Consider the following 22,895-nt stretch of genomic DNA (forward strand, 5'->3'; position numbering starts at 1 on the left):
GCATTTCTCTGACAATAACTTTGAGCACCATCTCATATGTCTTAAGATCCTCTGGTTCTCTTCTTCTGCAAGGTTTATGTTCATGTCCTCACATTTTTTATGGGGTTGTTTGGTTTCTTGGTGTCTGTTTGGTGAGCTCGTTATGAGTATTGGTTGTTAGTTCCTTATCTGAAGTTTGTTGTATAAAGATACTCTCCCACTAGTAGTATCACTGGGGCTCAGTACCTTCACAGTGAATCCACCGCACCAGGTGGCCATTTTTACTTTTATTTAATAGGAAAGAGAAAAATTGAGAGGAATGGAGGTGATAGAAATGGAGAGAGATTCCATCCTCTGAAGGGAGGATGGACAAGGTACTCTATGCTACACCTGACGAAGATGGGTCCTGATATTGGGGCAGCCTGGAATGTTCCTACTTATGACCACAGAATTTGAGGCCAGATCTGCAGGGATGCAGAGGTCACATAAGCTCCTAAACTGAATATGGGCTCCAGATCAGATTAAATTGATGGGGTTTACAGTCAAGAGCTCAAGAGCTACTCTCTTCCCTGATCCAGTTTTCTGGTCCTTTTTCCAGCCATGACATCATCTCCCCAGACAATAACTTGGATCCACCTGCATATCAGATTTCAGGCTCAGAGAGAAAAAAAAAAAACTACTATAGCCACAGGCCCTTTGAAATATAACTAAAATATGCCTACTAGCTATCTACAAAATGGGAGGACCCCCCAACACTTCATCTGCAGTACTCCAGGCTTTAGGTTCATGATTAGCCAACAACTTGTTTAGCTTTATATGTTAACTCTCTTTTCAGACACCAGGTTCCAGATGCTAGCATGATGTCAACCAGACTTCCCTGGACAGATGACCCCACCAATGTGTCCTGGAGCTCTGCTTCCCCAGAACCCTGCCCCACTAGGGAAAGAGAGAGGCAGGCTGGGAGTATGGATCAACCTGTCAATGCCCATGTTCAGCGGGAAAGCAATTACAGAAGCCAGGCCTTCAGCCTTCTGCATTCCACAATGATCTTGGGTCCATACTCCCAGAGGGGTAAAGAACAGGAAATCTATCAGGGGAGGGATGGGATACAGAGTTCTGGTGGTGGGAATTGTGTGGAGTTGTACCTCTCTTATCCTGTGGTTTTGTCAATGTTTCCTTTTTATAAGTAATTTTAAATAAAGAATTAATAAAAATAATAATAAAATAGAGAGAGAAAGAGAGACACTTGTAGTACTGTTTGACCACCTGTGAAGCCCTGCAGTTGGAGACTGGGGATTTGAATTTGTGTCTTTGTGCATGGTACTTGTGCACTTTACCAGGTGCACCACCATCTGTCTGGTCCCTGTAGTTCATATATTTTTTTATCTTTTAATTGTACTGAATATCCATAGAGAATTTCATCTGGAAAGCAATCTACATATTGTTTTTGTATAGAACAACTTATTTAACTATTTTTCCATTTATTTATTAAATAAATCAAGCCATGCACTTAAAGAATTAAACCTTTGCTTTAAAACTGATGATTGGGAAACCAGGGCTGGAACACCTGTTTGATGCACAAGGACCTGGGTTCTAGTCCCAAGGCCACTCCTGCAGGGAGGAAGCTTCACTAGTAATTAAACAGTGTTGTAGGTGTCTCTTTCTTGCTCCCTCTCTTGCTTCCTTCCTCCTCTCATTTTCTCTCTGTTATATCAAGTAAATAATAAGTAAATATTAAATCAGGTGAGTAAAACTGGCAAGATACCTCACCTGAGGGGTTGCCTGCATTGATATACATGTGACTCAGATTCAATCCAGGCTCCTACCATACTCAGAAAACAGTGGCGCTTTGGTCCCTCTGTGTAAAGAGGTGACCCAGACTGGTGACGACCTTGTGAAAATAGTAAGCAGTTAAGCTACTGGTTGTTCTGTGAAGGCAGTGCTGGGTCAAAGAAAGGTCAGCAAGACATTTCATGTAGGCTTCTTTTAGTGCACCATCTGCCCATGTTAAATCACAATGATAAGCAGGATCTGTGCTTGTGCACCGCTAATTCTTGTATGGCCAGATTTTCATGTCATCTGTGGTCATTACAATTGTCCAATTACAGTTGATCAAATTGAATTATATTTAAATAGTGGATCTGTCTCTATAGTACAGTAGGTTTGTTAGCTATACTTATCTTTTTAAGATTTGTTCTCAGACTTAGAAAGCCAACTGTCCTGTCATGTTTGGGAGAAAATGGTTATGAAAGGTAATAGAAGAAGCCAGAATTGTTTTATATGTATTCAAGTGAAAAAATAATCTTCATGTAATCCTGCATTAAGTTTAATGAAAGTTTGATATGGTCTTTTGAATATTTGAAGGAAAGGAACATTCATTATGCAACATACAGCATTTATTTCTATATATAAAAGGAACATGCTGAGGTTACTAAAACAGATATTTGATTGCCCTTGTGATGGGAAGATATAGCTCATTTCAAAGAATACATTCATAACAGATTTAGGTCTCTGTGAAAAATTATATCTTTAGGAGTGTCCAGCCAACTTTCACACACCATTAGCAAGTTGTCATGGATTCCCTCTGATTTACCATGTGCCGATTGATAACTTACACTTGACAGACCAGTGGCTGAGAACAGTAGATGTAATCTTCAGTGGTAACAGTGGGCCTTTGAGCCGTAATGGCTAGCTAAACAACCAGAGAAGCATCGCTGGCTGGATAGCCTGGATAAGATTGGAGAGAACCAAACATATCACTTCCTGATGACTAAGTTGAAGTTTTCCAGAGCTTCGTTTAATCCATTTTCAGGCAGTATCCTTTGATCCACTGGAAAAACTTGAGAGAGAGAGAGAGAGAATCTACTTCCCCCCCTCCTAGTAATTAACATGGGACAATCTATTCACTTTAATTTTGCTATTCTTGGATAGTAATATTGACTCCTTGATTCTCTTTTGAGAAGGAAGTCCACTGGTAATATTGTTATTTCTGATCAAATGTCCAAGCCCACAATTCACGTAGATTTCTGTTTCTACCAAGATTTTACTACTCTGGGCTAACCTTTTTAGGTAGATAGGTAGGTTGGTAGGTGAAGAGTAAAGAAAAGGAGGGAGAGGGAGGAAAGAAGGGAAGGGAGGGGAGGAGAAGGGAAGAGAAAATGATGCCAGGGCACTGAAGTTTCTTCCAGTGCAGTGGAGCCTAGGCTCAAACTTTTGTCATGAACCTGACAAAGTGAGCAACTTCCCAGGAGAGCTATCTTTTTGGTACGCGGGTGTCTGTGCTTATGTGTGTATGAAAACTGCTATTTCCATACTATTGCTGAATTAAATATTTTAAAAATGTTAGTCATCTCCTTTGTTCCTCTACTTTTTCTTTTTCTTTTTTTCTTGCCGTCAGACATTTTGCTGGGATTCTGTGCTTGCATGATGAATCCATCTTTCATAGTGGACCCTTGTTCCATTTTGATAGAGTAAAATAGATTTATGTACCTATCAATTAATACATCCCAAAACAGTGTTATCATAAGTCTGCTATGTGCTATGTGATGGCATGCTGTGTGCTAGTTGCTTGTGGAGAAAAAGAACAGTAACAGATCAGGATCTAGCCTTTGAATTCATTAGCCATTATTTTTTTAGCAAAGACATTTTTTATTTTAAATTATTTAGTTATTTATTTTTATGAAAGAGAGACAAGAGCACCGCTTATGCATACACAGTGCTAGGACTCAAAACTAGAGCCTCATGCATGCAAGTCCTGCACTCTACCCACTTCTTCTTCTAGTGTTTGCCACTCTACCCACTGAATCACCTGCCCAACCAAAATAAAATTATTTGGAATGCCTACTGTGCCATGTAAGGCAGCTGCTTAAATGGAATTTGGAAGTGAATAAAAAATACACACAAAAAAAGAGATCCTCTCTTTTGGGATTTTTAAATATTATATGTTCAGTGCTTTCTACTGTTATGATATAGCCCTGGCCTTTCCAATAAGAACATTGCCAATTCATCAGAAATGAGGCACAGGCTTTCTAGTACCTAGTCATTTCCACTCATATTGTAGACTTGGGCATCTGATGGTTTGAGTTAATATAATACAATATCATGGTTTCCTTTGCATACACATGAGGTCCCAGTGTCACTAAAAATAAACAAAACTTTAGGATGGTTGTTGAAGCAATATATAATATTTCCAGTAAAGAGAAAGGCAAAATAGTATATACTGCTTCAACAACCATCTTAAAGTTTTGTTTATTTTTAGTGACACTGGGGCCTCATGTGTATGCAAAGGAAAGAGAAATAGACAGGGAGAGAAGATACCATGTCACTTCTCTACCACTTGGGGAGCTTCACCTGGTAGTAGAACTCACACCCAGGGTCCCCACATGGTAAGATGGGCACTCCACTGAGTGAGCTATCTCAGGGCTCCCTTGAATTTTTAAATCAACTGTGTTCACTTTGGGAAACATATGCTTTAAATTGGATAGCTCTCACTAATTTTTCATTGAAAGAATTTGACATTTTTGTCTCTGGAAACCAAAATATGGGTAGCAGGAATTGAACACATCTTTCACTATAAAATGTAGACTCTCTGTGGTGAATATATTTGTTGTGGTAAAGTGTTTGAAAGGAAATTTTCAGAATAATTGTGGGTGTTACATTCTTATGATAGTTTTGAATCTTAACAATTTATTTTGAACTGGAAATCATCACTTACATAATAAAGGATATATAGATTTTAGATTTTGATTTACAATCATGATTAAAAACAAATTAGACACACAACTTTAAAAAGAACTTTCTTCTAATGTGATCACAGTGATTTTCCAAAAAACAAAACAAACAAAAAAAACTGATGCTCTTTAGAGTTAATATTGATGTACTTCTTTGGCCTGTGTCTTGGCAAGTATATCTCTAGATAAGTGATTCCTGTAAATGCCAGAAATTGCTTTACAGGTTAATTTTCCAATCATTTTAAATTGCTCATGCTTGTTATTTCAACCTCTATTATTTCTTTATGGTGAGATATATCCTGCTAGTTCGATTTTTTTAAAAAAGAAAAGTTTTCTCTTCTGAGTTCTGTATTTTGTGTGGGAATCAGCTAGGCGGGCAAAAAAGAATTAGAATGCCAAGCAGCAAAGAATATTACTTAATGTAGGGCTCCATTCAAAAAAGGTTTGTAGTGCAGTATATAGTCCTGTAACCCAGCTGTGTGGAGCATTGATTGCTTCTGCCTAGAGCAGGGATACTGTCAAGTTGCTCTGTGAGTTGAGTCATCTATTGACAAAGAGCTACCAGCCCTCAGATAATGCTGTGCGGAGCTGCTCTCAGGGCTCCTACTGCTCCCACGATGTAATGCTTATAGCAGCTGTCAAAGAGACTGAGGCAATCACAGAAGGAAAGAAAAGACCTAAAATTGCCTGCATGTAAGGGGTGTGACGGAGGAGACATTCCTGGGCACAACTGGCCAGAAGAGAGAGTAGGCATCAGTGAAGGATGAATGCATATCTCACTAAGCAACAGAGCTGCAGCCTGGGGTCTGATGGTATGGACACCAGCAGGAGCGCCCCCCTACTGATCAGGGAATCCCACTGTGTTTGTGGCTGGCAAAGAAGCCCTCAGGGACTGGAGTACAATTCTCAAACCATGCCCTCGTCAGGACCTGGGGGTCCAGCTTTAAGCAGGACCAAGCTTGTCAACTTGTGGGACAGTGTGCGGAGAAGCCCCCACAAGATGAGCACCAGAGGCAAAGGGAGCTGTGGGGAGCACTGTGCCTGCCCCCATGGTTGGTTCAGCCCAGCACAGGTGAGCCTTTTCCTTCTAACTTTCCTTGGAACACTGGAAGAAACTAAGAGTAGGTTGTAGAAGGTTGGCATGCTTTGGAAACTTTCTAGAGCCTTCCTGGCTTTCTTTTTTCTTTCTTCTTTATCTCTATTTTTTTTTTTTTTGTCACCAGGTTACTGACTGGGACTTGGTGCCTGCATGCTGACTCTACCATTCTCAGCACTCATTTTGTTTTCCTTTTTATTTCTTTTTCCCCTATTTTTAATAGAAACAGGGATAAGAGAGGAAGAGGAGAAAGAAAGAGAGATAGCTGCATCTCTGCTTCACCATTTCTGAAGCTTCCCCCTATCCAGGTGGGGATGGGTCTTCTTCATAGAGCCAGGGTTCTCTTCAGAGAACCAAGATCCTTAGTAATGTGTCTGCTGTCTTGATTGTGCCCCTCCTTGCTTGACAAACAGTAAGGCCCAAGAAGTCTATCATTACAGGTGTTGGGATGCACATACCTGCAGAAGTCCAGGGGTGCTAAGCTCAGTTTCTTTCAATGACTTTTCCCCAAGTTCAGAGTTTCCAGTCTTCAAATGATTTTACTATCCTTCATCAAAGCCTTTTAGTAGCACTTTATCTTTTAATTATTGTTAACTTGTATATTCTGCCCATCATAGTTTTTTAAATTGTATTTTAAGGAAGTGAGAGAAATTGAGAGTTATTAATTTGTTGTCCATCAATTTAAAGATAGAAGAACATTTAATTCTTTAGGTATGGAAGATCATGATTTGAAGTATGCTATTCTAGCTTCACTCTTTTAATGCTGTAAATTGTGTCAGAGATAGATACAAAATAGTTATACTACACAGTTCATTTGACAAATAAGAGGAATAGGTAGGAACAAGTTAGAGATGATAACATTTAGGATAAAATAGGAAGACACTTAATTCAAAGAGAAGTTATAAAATTCTATCCAAATTATCAATCTGTGTCTCCTGTAATATGCTTCTGCAGCAGATGTGCAGATTTCTTAATTTGATTCTAATTATTCTTGCCTCGGTCTGTTAGCATTTTGCCAGAACTGAAATTGGATCACTACTTCCTGTTTTCATTCAGAGGAAGGAAAACAACTGCCTGTAAATGCTGTAAAATACAAATAAAATGCACCTATAGTCACTTTCATAAGTACAGGACAGTGACTTTTCTTAAATTTGAATCAAACAGGAAAAGTTGTATTTGCATGAAAACAAACCTTTCTTGATTTCAGTATGAGTTTAGCACAATTAAGAAGTGGTGAACAAAAAAATTCTCATTTTAATATTATTAAAAATACTTCCAAAATGCTGTGCATAATTAATATTAACCATAAATTTTCATCTATTTGGATTTTGATACATTAACATCAGACATCTCAGCATCCTAATTTAAATCAATAATATATTGTTCTTTTTGGTATTAAGCCAAGCTTGAACTTGGACTCATACTTGAAAATTTAGTTATTTTTAAAATGAACAAATCCCAAACTGATTGGAGTCTTGCTGTCTTTGAAGAATCTATGTGTGTTTTAGCAAATATTTGTATTTAAATGTCTTTAAATTATATTTTTGCCCAATTATGTTAAAGCCTCAAATTTACATCTCACGAATTTTGGACAGAGTAAAATAAGCAAAATTGTTCTATTGATACAATTATCTTTGTAGCAAGATTTTTCATTTCATAAATGATAAATTTTGTAAAAAAAAAACAAAACAAACTCTAATACTATATTATAATAAGCATGTATGAAATATTTGGGCATATTTTTATCAACCAAGGAAACTTTTTTTCTGTCTTAGTGTTTAACAAACTAAGCATCCTAACTTACCTTAAGTTAATAGACATTTCATGTTCTAAAGAGTTGAAGCCGACTCTGCATTGTTAAAGATCCTGTGAAATATGAGAAAGTAATAAATTGAATAAACCACTACCTCCCATTACTCTTTTCGTACCCATTTCTATTTCTTATCTCTCTGATTTTTTTGTATGCACTTTATTACTGGTTAGCAAAAGCACTGGGCCCCACCTACTGGAGCTGCAGAACCAACACTTGTAGGGTCCTCAATGTTGTGACGCTCTACTGTCACCTGACTCTGCTTCTCTTTTATCATCTCAGTACAGTAAAGTGCTGTGGAGATTCATCGGTTTTCTTTGTTCTACTTCTGTACTGTTCCAATTAAATTGCATTGAATAATTTCATTATGTGTCTGTTTATACATATGCACACAGGTTTGGAAATATGCCCCCAAGTATCTCTATGATTCCCCAATGCTTATTAATATATTTTCATATGACTGTACATATGTATATATACACATACATACACACAGAGAAATTAACATCCTGCATTTTTGCCTTGTCAGCTAGAAAGTACTAACGTGCTTTCACAGAAAATTTCATGGTCTCTTTATAGTAGGTGCTAAAAATGCCAATATGTATTTATATAGGTGTATATATAGATATATTTAATGTGTATCTGTATACTAATACTTAAAATATTTAGACATGCATAAAAATATACACCAGTATATACTAACACAAATACAGGAGTGTTGAGTGTTTATCTGAGCGTATACATACATCTATATTCATTAAAACTGAATCTTTCTTGAGAACTTTGTGGTACTAGCTTTATTCCATAAAATTAACTAAGGTTATCCTTAGTTAATGTAAGGCAGAGAATGGAGGTCAATGATACTAAGCATTAGACTCCTTAATAAAGGAAACAAGAGCAGAGTACATGTTTTAGACAAGCCGAGGGACCTACATGTGAGGTAGAATGTGCCTGAGGGCTGGTAAGTGTCTGAGAGCTGAGACACTGCTCTTAGAAATATTTGTTGTGTTACATAGAAACCAGAACTGTGATTTCCAACTGCTGTAAAAGAGGACCATGGCACTGATTTGAGTTCCTTCAAAGACTTTTGCTAAACCCCTGTTATTTGGGGTGCTCTGTACTAACAAGACCCTGTCATTATGTTGTTCCTCAGCAAAAGTTAAAAACAGCTTCTGCCCATTCTCAGATAAGTTTTCATTCCACTTGGATCTGTAGAATTAATATAACCATAATAATAGATAATAAAATAGAAAATTATGGAGTCTAGAAGTGAATTCTAGCATGTACATTTTGAATAATTGTGTTGGTCTTGGAGAAAAAGAACCACAGCCATCATTGCTGATGTGGCTGATATGACATTTCTCCTTAACTGGGCTAACCTGGAAGACAGTGAAAACAATGGACACTTTGAGGCCAGAGTCCTAAACATTTGTTTTTTTATCCATTCTTTTATGCATAATTTCATCTTCTTTTTAAAATATTTTTATCTTTATTTATTTGCTGGATAGAGACAGTCAGAAATTGAGAGGGACGGGGATGGTAGAGAGGGAGAAAGACAGAGAGATACCTGCAGCACTGCTTTACCACTTGTGAAGCTTTCCCCCTGCAGGTGGGGGCAAGGGGCTCGAACCTGGGTCCTTGTGCACTGTAACATGTGTGCTCAACCAGGTGCGCCACCACCTGGCACCTCATACTTTCATCTGCTAAGTGACTATCTTATGCCCCTGTTAAGGCTGGGGGTATTAGACAATCTAGTTCTACCCCTACCATTGTGGTTCTAGCCTATAATAAACAGTACATCATATTTTGCTAATATGTCATTGTAAGTCACAGAATGATACCACTGTAAGCCACAAAATAAAATAGAAGTGAAACAATGTTATAGAGTGCTGAAAGTTCCATAGTAAATATTTAGATATAGAAGGGCCACAGAGGATTAAGAAAGAGACCACATCTCTTTAGATTTTATGCCTTATAAAATGAGCATAAAATAGTACATAGGAGTGTGATGAAAATAATTTCTGTAAACCACTGAGCATAGTACTTACACATAGTAAAGACTGAAAATATCAGTGTTATGAGCATGTGAGTTGATAATAAGTCTACAGTAAATGTTGGCTATTGTTAACCTATTCTTCAGTTCATTACCCCTGATTATCTGGGAAGAACAGAGTGGAGAATCAGTAAAGACTTAATAAAAGTAGTGACACTTGAGCTGAATCGAATTGAACCTTGAGAAACATGTGCTTATGAAGTAGGCAAAGAGTGATATTTGTTGTTAAAAGTATAAAGTTATTTAATACCCTGGTGTTTGTGTGAAGATTCTCCAAATTCTTAGAAACTTGAGAAATGGAGACAATTTTGTTTATTTATTTGTTTGTTTTACCAGAGCACTGTATAGATCCATTATAATGGTATGGGGGGTTGAACCTGGGGCTTCAGAGTTTCATGCCCAAGACAGCTTTATTTAGAGATGAGGCTAGATAGATGGACTTTATCTGAGAGGTCCTGGACACCTTTGAGGTCCATGAGATCAGTTGTTTGAAGTCACTGCAGCACCAGAACCAGCTGTGTACCTCAAGACTTAGATTCCAAAATCAATGAATGGTACTGGTCTGTTTCTCTTCATAAGGAAACATGTTTCCTCAACTTACATTCCATCTATTCTAATGCTAATATTCTGTTATTCTTCCAACTGACACCCATGAGTTAATGGGAAGCACTTTGAAAAGAAGCTGTGCTTTTGAATGACTCAGTCCTAAATTTGCGTTTACAAACTCTGTACAATTTTATCTTACACACTTTTAGACTAATTTGTTTCCCCTGTAAAACTTAGAATGCGAAAATAAATTTTTAGGAAAATAGAAAATTTTTAAATACTCTCTGTCAGATACTTGTGTGGCACTGAGAAGACAGAAATTGCTCAATATATGGTATTTATAACAAATATATTCAGATTATATTTTAATATGAAGTTCTTATTATTTATCAAATTGATTATCAGTATTGTGGTCCTTTGTTAGGATGTAGAGCTTGTTCACTGAGATTTGTGATGTCTTGCTTATGATTAAGGTCAGGCTAGGAAACTGTCCAAAGACATTTGGCACAGCACCACATGATGATGGGGTGACATTTTGTCCTTCAGGGTTCTGTGAGATTTACTATGATGTGTGCCAGAAAAAAAATCATGTGAAAGAGAATTGTATTGATGAAGCAGCATTCCCTAAGCTTGTATACAGGAATAAATAATGTTTAAAAGATTTTCTCGGCAACATCCTGCTGTAAAGAACTGCATTAAAGTAGTTAGGTAAACTCTGTAAATCTTCCACACAAGCCCCTTTACAGTGCCTCAATAAACAGCAGTTTGCAGCACCTTGAGTATAGAGAACTTTTTAGTTCAAGAAGTACAGTGGCCATAGGCTAAAGCTGGGTAAAGCTTGTGGCCAACTAGTGGATCTCATGGATTATTCAAACATAACCTATTACCAAAGGAGAATATAACTTTTTGAGTCTCAGGATACGACAGGCTTCCACCAAGCAAGGGAAATGGAAGAGAAGGAAGGTTCTCTGAAGGAATTGAAATTCTAATCTAAATTCTTCTACTTGAGTCTCTTTGGAAGAATTGAAATTTATTGGCCAACACCTCTGACATCCCAGCTTCTGGGGATGTCCTCAGCATAGCATTCTCTGCAAGGAAGGGCAAAGAGAGAGTACTAAGGATGAAGAACAAAAGAACAGAGGTGATCATGTATACTGAGTACCCATAAGGCCTACAATATGGGAAGTACTATGCTAAGGGATTTACATTAGTCATTACTTTTAATTTTTTCAGCAGTAGAAGCATGCCAGGTATAAACGTGAAAACTGAGACTGAGAGTCCCTTGTTAATTATGCCACAGATAATAATAGCAGAGCCACTTTAACGTGCCTTGTGTTTTTGGCCCTTTAATCTTTCTGTAAAATCTTATAAAAAGTTTTTTTTAAAATTGCCACCAGGGTTATTGTTGGGACTTGCTACCAGCACTAGGAATCCACTCTTCCCAGCAGCCATTTCCCCCCTTTTTTCCTTTCTAGTTTTATTTGATAGCACAGAAATAAATTGAGAAGGGAAGGGAGGAACAAACCTGTAGACCTGCTTCACCACTCATGAAGTGTCCCCCCTGCATGTGGGGAGTAGGGGCTCAAACCCGGATCCTTGCACATGTCAACATATGTGCTTAACTGTGTGCACCACTGCCTGACCCCCAAAAAGATTTATTTGAGGTACACTTCTGGTCCTCTAATAAGAAATATCTTGGGTTTCAGGTGGTAGTGTACCCAGTTAGCCACTGATAGTACTAAAGCACAATGACCCACACAATGACCAGGGTTCAAGCCACTGCCTCCCTGCCTGCAGGGAGGATGCTTCACAAGTGATGAAGCAGGGCTGTGAGTGTTTATCTTTCTATTTCCCTGTCTCCCCCTCCCCTCTTAGATTCTCTCTGTCCTGTCCAATAAAACAGAAAAAAAAAAAATGGCTGCCAGGAGCAGGGTGGATTTGTAGAGCCAGTACTAAGCCCCAGTGATAACCTAGGAGGGAAAATATATATATATTTTTGATGGCGTGAACTACTTTTCACAGTTGGAAAGACTGGCATACCCAAGAATTATTCTGTTTTTTTTTATTTTTTATTTTAAAAAAAATTATTTGTTTGTTATTGGATAGAGACAGAGAGAAATTGAGAGAGAAAGGGGAGATGGAGAGGAAAAGAGACAGAGAGATGCCTGCAGACCTGCTTCACTGTCTGTGAAGGGACTCCCCTGCAGGTGGGGAACAGGGGGCTCAAACCAGGATCCTAAGGGATCCTTGTGCTTTGTGCCACGTGCGCTTAACCCACTGTGTTCCCCAGCAACTCTAAATGTTAAAGAGCCCTTCGTCCTGATCAAGACTGATTCTAAAATAATTAATATATGAATAAAATATTTAATCTTTATTTATTTGTAAATTTTAGCCAAGCTGGAAATGTGTGAGAACTGGAAGCGGGAGATGCCTCATCCAGTAGAGCACATTCAATTTTCCCATTTGGAAGTAGGGAGAAGAGAAATCACTTCCAAATGGGAAAATTGAATGCTCTCGGGAATAATGGAATTATTTGGGTACAAATCTCCAATAGTAAACAAAAAATGTAGTTCTCTCCCAACCATTATGGTTCTAGCCTGCAACAATATATCATAGTTTGATATTATCACAGTAAGTCATAGAATTATAGCATTGTAAGCCACAAAATGGAAGTGAAACAAAGTTCTAGGGTGCTGAAACTTCCATAGGAGTTATAGATTCAGATACAGAGGGATCACAGAGGATTAAGAAAGTTGCTGATATTTTAAGATACTTCATCTCTTTAGATTCTGTCTTTTAATAATAATAAAATAGTATGTAACTGCTAGGAGTGTGGTGAGAAATGGTTAGCATTCACGTAAAAATCACTGAGCATCGTACTTATACATTATAAGGGTTAAAAAATATCTGTGTTATGAGGATATGAGTGGGTAATAAATCCACATTAAAAGCTGGTTATTGCTTACCTATTCTTCAGTTCATTACTCCTGATTGACTGGGAAAGGCAGAGTGGAGAATCAGTGAAGATTGTATAAGTGGTGACACTTGACTGAATTGAAAAAAAAAAAAAAATATATATATATATATATGACTATCAAATAGGCAAAAGTTGATATTTTTTGGTGGGGAGGAAAGTAGTAAAAATATCAAGGCAGTTAACAACATCCTGGTGCACTGTTTAGTAATAGGATAACAAAAAAGTTGTTGGTATGTTATGCAATTTTCTTATTTTTAGTTTGAATCAGATTTTTCTTCTGTTCTGTGATGCTGCTAAAATATTGGAATCACTGTTCAGACCTTAAGTTCTCCATTCAAATGGCTCATGCTGTTCAGTGATGAATAGTACTTTGAAAGAACAATAATAATAAAAAAAATCTGATCCTACAAACTTCCTTGTCTAATTTAGGAGTCATTGTTCTCTAGAAGTTGAAATGTCATGAGACATTATTTTATAATTAGTTTCTGCTCAATAGATTGTAGATGACATGACCTTTTCTTTCATCATTTACATCATAACGTATAAGTACCTAAAGTGACACCATCAAATTAAAAATTGGTAATTGAGAGCATTTGTATTCTGTTCTGATCAACTGTACTATTGTGTTAGTGGTCAATTATGACTTATACTTTGTCAATAAAATAGGTATTTCATTTTAAAATGAACTAAGATTAGCACTACGAAAGTCAAAATTTCCAGATTAGTACTATAGCATAGATTATTTCCCAAATATATTTGCATCTGACAGATTGGTAGACAATCTTATACTTTTTTTTTTTTTTACCAGTGCACTGCTCACCTCTGGTTTATGTTGGTGTGGGGGATTGAACCAAGGACTTTGGAGGCTTAGTCATGAGAGTCTCTTTGCATAACCATTATGCTATCTACCCCTTCCCCTATAAATATACCTTTTTAAAAAATTCTTTACAATGGACTAAACATTCCCTCAATTCTACTATGACTTACTCATTTTCCAAAGGCACAATTTTTATTCCAGTTTAAAACATTATTTCAGTTGTGCACTAGTTCATCCCATACAACTCATGTTTGCCTTGTATTTAACTGCATTCTTTGTTCTGTGCCAAGGAATGAACTATGGTCTCAATGTCAATACTGTTTTTATTCTGTATTTTTGTGAAGGGGAGAGGGCGGGAGTGAAGACAACAAAACACTGCTCCTGTCATTTATAGTACTTCCTTAATACTGTCCCTGATGCTCCCATATGCAGTCAGGGGTCAACTTTACAATTCAGTCTCAGAAATGGTAAGCTTTGTGCTTTACCAGTTGAGCCACCTCCTGCATACCTCCACTGGCTCATAATACTTCATTATCTTTAAGTGCACTTATATTTACAAAGAAATTTCCAAGGGAGTTGGGAGGTAGCGCAGTGAGTTAAGCGCATGTGAATGATAGTTGAAAAGGTAATTAGTGTGGTGGAAACAGATGTAGACAGACTCACTGATGGTATCCATAGTTGTGGGTAGTGCTATAAGTAATATAAGTGAATAGTAAGGAAACTAGAAAAGAAAAAAAGTGGTAAAAGTAATTAGATGAGAAAGGGAATGATCTGGAAATTCCCTGCCCATATTATATTATAGCATGCCTATTTGTAAATAGTAATATATTTTTTTCAAAGATGAATATGTGTCCATTTGTTTTAAATGGCAAGCAGCCTGTCCCCAAAAGTCAAAACCATAATATCTTATAATGATTGTGTGAAATTTAATTCCTTAAAAACTGTTATTACAGAGCTGATGTCAACATTTAGAATTAAACTTGCCTATGCAACCATCTCTGGACTTTCATTCCTTAAGTGGGCATGCTTCTATCCTTTTATAGATTAAATCACTCCCCCCCCCCCATGCACATGCATATACACATACCTTAAAAAGTGTTAGGTAGTCATCTTTTTTTTCCTTTTTGCCATTAGGACTACCACTAGGACTCAGTGTCAACACAATTCAGCCACTTCTAGTGGCCTTTTATTTTACTTTCTAAAATTATCTTAATTGTTTATTATAATTTTATTTATTGTGGATAAAGACAAACAGAAGTCAATAGGGAAGGGGAGGTAGAGAGGGAGGAACATCTGCAGCCCTACTTCACCAATTGTGAAGCTTCCCCACTGCCCAGTGGGAACCAGGTTCTTGAAACCACATCCTTGTACACCGTAATGTGTGTGTTCAACCAGGTGTGTTACCACCTGCCCCCTCCCTTTTTTTTTTTTTTACTTTTCTTTTCTTAGAGGGTGAAAGAGGGAGAGAGAGTAGGAGAGAAGAAGAAGGAAGAGGAGGAGAATGATAGAAAGATAACATAGAAGGATAGATAGATAGATAAAGACTGCAGCATCCATTCACTGGTCATGATTTCCCCCCTACAAGTTCTCCTAGGTGGTAGACTGGGATTTGAATCATGGTCATTGGCCATATTAACATGTGACTCTACTAGGTTAGCTACCTGATGTTTCTCCATTTTTTAAAATATATTATAGGGATTTTTACAGTTTGGGGGAATTTATATCTCTCAGAGGTTTGTAATGCATATGAAATATTTCTTTTGAAATTTTGTGTTTTATTGAAGGGTTAATGGTTGACAATGGTTAATAGTCTTTAACACATAGCGACAACCTCTCATCTCCCCTAGACTGCTATCTAGGAGACACAACAGAATCCCAGCGTCTCTTCATTCTATTCCTTTCCCTCCTTCATCAGGGTCCTTTGCTTTGGTGTAAGACACCACACTCAGTCATTTTCCTTTATTCTTTGTTCTTCCATTCCACCTATAAGTGAGATCATTTGGTATTGGTCTTTCTCTTTCTTAATTGTCTCACTCAACATGATGCCTTCAAGTTTTGACCACTGTTGCAAAGGAACTGACCTCATCACTTTACCAGCTCTGTAGTAATCCATCATATGTATGAACCGTCACTTCCTTAGCCATTCATCTAATGTTGGGCATCTGGGATGCTTCCAAGTTAGGCTTTTATAAACTGTGCATCTGTGAACATTGGTATTGGTGTGCACAGGTCTTTTTGTATAGGTATTTCTGTTTTTCCTGTGTAAATCTCTAAGAAAGGAATAGATGGGTCACAAGGTAGCGCCAAAGTCTCAGGATCAGTCCCCTGCATCATGATAAGCCAGAGCTGAGCAGTGTTCTGGTGTAAAAAAAAGAAAAAGGAAAGAAAAGAAATTTCCTCAAAGGCATCAAACCTCCACTCCCTACCTGCAAGAAGAAAGCTTCATGTTGGTAAAGCAGTGCTGTCAGTGTCACTCTTTCTGTCTCTCTGTTGCCCTGCCCCTCTTAGTTTTAATTTGTCTCTGTCAGAAAGAAAAAAGGTTAAAAAAAAAGTGAAAAAATGGTCTCAGGAAATGGTAGATTGCTCAAGCAGGTACTTCTTCTTCTTCTTCTAGCGTTTGCCCTTCTTCCGTAGCCAGTCAACAGCGTCAGGTTGAGCCTGATGTAAAGTTTTGAGACCACCTTTGAATCTGGAGAGGTGGCAGTCATTGACTGTGTGGGTCATAGTCTGTCTGTAGCTGCAGGGGCAGTTCGGGTCGTCTCTGGCTGCCCAGCGATGGAACATAGCGGCGCACCGGCCATGGCCTGTTCCATAGCGATTGAGGAGGGCCCAATCATAACGTGCTAGGTCAAAGCTGGGTTGACGCTTGCAGGGGTCTGTGATGAGGTGTTTGTTCTTTACCTCAGCTGACTGCCAACTCTGTTTCCAAGAGTCTGGAACAGAGAAGTTCAGTGTAGGCATACGGGACCAGATTGGGTGACGAGACGTCAAGCGTTGGACAGGGTGGGCGAAGATATCTGCGTATATTGGCAGGTTCGGTCGAGCGTAGACGTGGGAAATGAACTTAGATGATGCCGCATCCCGACGAATATCTGGCGGGGTGATGTTGCTAAGAACTGGCAGCCATGGAACCGGGGTGAAACGGATGGTTCCAGAAATTATCCTCATGGAGGAATATAATTTGGAATCGACCAAGTGGACATGGGGGCTACGGAACCATACTGGGGCACAGTATTCTGCAGTGGAATAGCATAATGCCAGAGATGATGATCGTAGTGTGGAAGCGCTCGCGCCCCATGAGGAGCTGGCCAGTCTTGCAATGATGTTATTCCTCGCACCCACCTTTGCTGCAGTTTTTATGAGATGTTCGTGAAATGACAGAGTGCGATCGAGAGTAACTCCAAGATAGACTGGCTGGGCTTCATGCCGGATTCTCGTATTGCCAAGATGCACATTAAGCTCACATGAGGCCGAGGCATGGTGTAGATGGAAAACAGATGATACCGTTTTTGCAGTGCTAGGGATTAGTCGCCATTTTTTACAGTAATCAGATATCAGAGACATGTCTTTCGTGTTTCCTCGAGGATGTCGAACTTAGATGCCTGAGTTGTACAGCAGATGTCATCGGCGTAGATGAACTTCCTTGAAGAAGTTTCTGGGAGGTCATTGATGTAAATATTAAATAGTGTAGGAGCCAGAACAGAGCCCTGGGGGAGGCCACTTGAGACAAATCTCCATCTGCTAGACTTGTCACCCAGATGCACCCGGAATCTTCTGTTTTGGAGAAGAAACGATATACTAAACGATATACTAAACGATATACTAAAGCAGTATGATGAGTCAGGCGACCCAGATGTGACTGACCATCTCATTGCCTCCCTGGATGCAGCACGCCAAGCCCGCTGGCAACAACTCACGGAAAGTCTGAACTTCACCCACTCAAGTAGGAAGGCCTGGAAGCTTCTTCACAGACTGGGTGCCGGTAGCCAACCCCCTCCCGTCTCCCATCCTCCCGTATCTCCAAACTCAGTGGCCAGTCACCTAACTCAAGTTGGACGTGCTAAGATCGACCCAGTCTGGAAAAGAGAAATTTCCCACGAGTGGTCATCCCACTTCCGGTTATCTTGTCCATCTCCAAAACTCTCTCCCTTTACACTGTCTTAACTGGAAGACGCTTTGAAGAGGGTTAAACCGGGAAGAGCTGCTGGCTATTATAACATCACCCCAGAACTCATTCTTTTTTTTAAATATTTATTTTATTTATTTATTCCCTTTTGTTGCCCTTGTTGTTTTATTGTTGTAGTTATTGTTGTTGTCGTTGTTGGATAGGACAGAGAGAAATGGAGAGAAGGAGAGGTAGACAGAGAGGAGGAGAGAAAGATAGACACCTGCATACCTGCTTCACCGCCTGTGAAGCGGCTCCCTTGCAGGTGGGGAGCCGGGGTTCGAACCGGGATCCTTATGCCGGTCCTTGTGCTTTGAGCCACCTGCGCTTAACCCGCTGCGCTACCGCCCGATTCCCCCCAGAACTCATTCTTAACCTGGGTCCCGTGGCAAAGAAGTGGCTCGCTTCATTCCTGTCCCACATCTTGGAATCTGAGTCTATGCCCAAAGTTTGGCGTCGTGCGAAGGTAATAGCGGTTTTGAAACCAAAGAAAGACCCAACACTGGCCGCCAGCTATAGACCAATTTCTCTCCTCTCCGTGTGTTACAAACTCCTTGAGAGGCTGCTTTTGTCACGTATTTCTCATCTTACAGAGAAATTCCTATCACCTGCCCAAGCTGGTTTCCGCCCAGGAAGATCTACCTGCGAACAAGCCCTGGCCCTCTCAACTTACATTGAAAATGGATTCCAGAAGAATTTAAAGACGGGTGCTGTCTTTGTTGATCTCACAGCAGCCTATGACACGGTCTGGCACCGTGGTCTCCTAGTCAAGATCTCAAGATGCCTGCCTCCATGGGTGGCCAACACTATATCGTTTCTTCTCCAAGCAAGTACTGATTCCCAGGGATTACCTTGGTGTCAACAAAAGAGAAAGAGAGGAAGAGAGAAAAGAAGAAACAGAAAGAACGAAAGGAAATCATTACAAGAAGGATTATCCTAAAATGTAAGGGACAGACACCATTTAATTAGAGTCCTGTTTCAATTTTTCACAATTAAGCTTCAAGTAATAAAGTCATACCTCCAGCATAAAGTTTATAGTTCATTCTGAATCATTTATTTTAAGAATTGCTCCTGGGGTGTCAGGGTGGTGGTTGAGCATGCTGTGTACAGTGACATGGACTCTAACCCCCAGTCCCCACCTGCAAAGGGGAAAGCTTCACCAGTGGTGAAACAGTGCTGTAGGGGTCTTTCTCTCTCCTTCCCCTCTCAACTTCTTTCTGTCCTATCAAAATAAAATAACTGTTTTTTTTAAAGTTGCTACAGGTTATTTTCTGATAAAATTCCAAGAGGATATTTGAAAAGCAAACATTTCCCTAAGAATTATTCTCCTTTTAAATTTCAGTTTTGCTCTCAAGTTTTCAGTGACTTATATTTGGGGGAATAAGATTGTATCAGTGGGAATGGATACTCCCTTTGTACATACTAGACCAGTTGACACCATTGATGTAGAAATTGCTAAATTATATTTTGAGGAATTTAAAGTGTAATTTTATCATGAAATACCTCTTATTAAGAGATGGAAGCAGCTAGGCATGATGTCCTATCAGTAAAATTACTTCATGATTTTATTGGTCTTGACAGAATACACAGATAGCCTTCTCAATAGTTTCAGGTTTCAGTTCGGTCAAGAATTGTATATTACAAAGATCACGATTTAATTTATAGCTCAGCAAAAATCCCCTCATTTGAGCTCATACTTGAATTTCACAACTCAGCAGAGTAAGTGAATCTGCTGCAGTGAAGAGATATAGAACTGGAAACCAGAACCGTGAGATCTAATAACTCAGTTAGTCTGGGCGTTTTGAAACCTCTTAGCCAGTTTCAGAATATTAGTGTCTACTCATCAGCTGGAAGAAGTTAGACTCAAGGAGAAATAAGACTAATGCATGTCATTATGAGTGTCAACACTGATTCATGTTGCATGTATTGACCATGGGGTTAACAAGCATGGTGAAAGAACATCAACACCACTCAGAGAGGCATTCAATGACAATTATGACAGCCAGTGACAAGTAAGAAAGGAAAAGTGGAGCCTAAGATGGCAACCTAGATTGAGAAGTTGGCTCTCCCCCAGTAAATAAATATTACAATGAAGTAATTCAACAAGTTTCAACAGAACATAGCTAGGATTTCTGGTAAATTAAAAAAAAAAAACTCAAACTGAAAGTTGGTGACTGCACATGGACAGAGGAAAAAGGAGGAGGGAGAAAGAATGAATGATTCAAGCAGAGTCAAGGCACATTGCTAGTGGGATCCATATTTATAATTACTTCAAATCCATGTGGCAGATTTAAAGGACCCACAGAGAACTCCTCGGGAAGTGAGTTAAGAAAAGTGATCTCGGGAGTCGGACTGTAGCGCAGCGGGTTAAGCGGAGGTGGCACTAAGCACAGGGACCCGCATAAGGATCCTGGTTCAAGCCCTGGCTCCCCACCTGCAGGGGTGTTGCTTCACAAGTGGTGAAACAGGTCTTGCAGGTGTCTATCTTTCTCTCCCTCTCTCTGTCTTCCCCTTCCCCTCTCCATTTCTCTCTGTCCTATCCAACAACAATGACAATAATAACTACAACAATAAAACAACAAGGGCAACAAAAGGGAATAAATAAAAATAAATATAAAAATAAATAAATAAGTAAATAAAGAAAGAAAGAAAAGAAAAAAAATAAAAGTGCTGTTAATATTCGGAGGTTCCAGCCGGCCGGGTTGGCTTAACGGGCGGGTAACAGAGACGACCAGAGACATACAGCTGGGCAGGGAAGCTGTATTTCTTTATTCAGGAACAACGATTCATAAACTAAACCAAACTAATCACCAAACAGAACTCTGCTGTCTCTTTGCGGCAGCGCAAGCACTCTCTCTTACTCTGGAACTCAGGAACCCTCTCAGAGTTCCTTGGGGTGGGGCCAAGCGGGCCCCCGAAATTAGCAGGACTGATCCAATTCTCTTGGCGGGGGAGAACTAGAACAATCCAATGTAAAGCATACAACAGAAAAGTGATCTCGAAAGTTGTTTAGAGCTGCAGAAGCTGCAGGCTGTTAAGTGAACCCTGGGGAGCCACCTGTGGGAATCAGGGAAGGGAACAGTGTGCTCTTGTGGCAGCAGGGATACCAAAGTGTCCCAAATGCAACAGAGACCCTGGTGACCAGAGTCAGAGTGTCCTGCATGAAAAAGGACTGACTTTACAGTAGAGTTCTTACTTTGGGGGAACATCTCAAGTGAGCACTACAAGGTCTGGGATCCTCACCACCCCACCTCATACAATTTAGACTCTGTTTATTGGCCATCAGACACAGTAATACTATGTCAGTTCTTCAAAACCCCTTGCCTTCCCCCACAACTCATATACAAAGCAGAACCCAGTGCCACTTGCTAACCAATAACAGAAACCAAAATAGATGGGTAGAACTAGGAAAGTAGGGAGTTGGGCGGTAGTGCAGCGGGTTAAGTGCATGTGGCGAAAAGCGCAAGGATCTGCCTTAGGATCCCAGGCTCCCCACCTACAGGGGAGTCGTTTCACAGGCAGTGAAGCCTGTCTGCTGGTGTCTATTTTTCTCCCCCCCTCTCTATCTTCCCCTCCTCACTTCATTTCTCTCTGTGTCCTAAGAACGACAACATCAATAACTACAACAACAATAAAAAGGGCAACAAAAGGAAAAGCAAATAAATAGAAAAAAATTTTAAAAAAAGAACTAGGAAAATAGTAGTTTTGGAAAATGATGAAGATCCAGAGGAGGTGTCAGAAAAGGAGTTTAGAAAATACACTGCCAAGAAATTTGAAGAAACACAAAGCCTTCAATTTAAATATTTATTTACTTATTTCCTTTTGTTGCCAATATTTGGGAACTACTCTCATCCCTGATCCAGCTTTCTTTTTTGTAATTTTTTAATTTTTTTTATTTAAGAAAGGAGACATTAACAAAACCATAGAATAAGAGGGGTACAATTCCGCACAATTCCCATAACCTGATCTCCATATCCCATCCCCTCCCCTGATAGTCTTCCATTCTCTGACTCTCTGGGAGTATGGATCCAGGGTCATTGTGGGTTGCAGAGGGTGGAAGGTCTGGCTTCTGTAATTGCTTCCCCACTGAACGTGTGTGTTGACTGTTAGATCCATACTCCCAGTCTGCCTCTCTCTTTCCCTAGTAAGGTGGGGCTCTGAGGAAGTGGGGCTCCAATACACATTGATGGGGTCGTTTGTCCACAGAAGTCTGCTCAGCATCTTGCAGGCATCTGGAACCTGGTGGTTGAAAAGAGAGTTAACATACAAAGCCAAACAAATTGTTGAACAATCATGGACCTAAAGACTGGAATAGTGCAGATGAAGTGTTGGGGGGTATTCCCTGCATGCTCTTGTGTACTTCTGCTTTCAGGTATATATTTTTCCCCTAGTTTATGGACACATATGAACCTATGCTCTATCTCAGGGGACCTGGACTATATCTAGGTTTGGGGACTTTATTGGGGAGTGAAACACCTGGAATGGAATTAGAGAATACTACGAAAGGAAAGGTCTCACCCGAGTGATGAAGCTGAAGGGTTGTCATTCCACACCTGAAGTCTCTGGTCAGTCTGAAGTGAGGCATGCTGGGGTGACACTCGTTGCCTTGATTAGGTTGTGATTCGCGGATGCAATATTATTTTATTTGAATTGAGAGCAGCATGCAGAAAAGTGGGCCCCACCCTAAGGTTCCAAGACTGGGGGAAATATAGGCTCTATAGT

General features: G+C 39.5%; 1 protein-coding gene across 11 annotated transcripts in view; it reads left to right on the forward strand.

Annotated features, from left to right (window-relative positions):
• Positions 1 to 22,895, forward strand: part of DLG2 (discs large MAGUK scaffold protein 2) — a 1,912,587-nt gene that overhangs the window by 1,167,343 nt on the left and 722,349 nt on the right. For 2 of the 11 annotated variants that reach the window (XM_060176796.1, XM_060176805.1), the window contains exon 1: positions 5,271 to 5,781. The exons of the other annotated variants lie outside the window; for them this stretch is intronic. In XM_060176796.1, coding sequence (XP_060032779.1) covers positions 5,473 to 5,781 — 309 coding nt within the window. In that variant the 5' untranslated portion in view covers positions 5,271 to 5,472. Of the gene's footprint in view, positions 1 to 5,270; positions 5,782 to 22,895 lie in introns of those variants that run through there. 11 annotated transcript variants of the gene reach the window in all.

Source organism: Erinaceus europaeus, chromosome 17, assembly GCF_950295315.1.
Source record: "Erinaceus europaeus chromosome 17, mEriEur2.1, whole genome shotgun sequence".
NCBI classification, from domain to species: Eukaryota; Metazoa; Chordata; class Mammalia; order Eulipotyphla; family Erinaceidae; genus Erinaceus; species Erinaceus europaeus.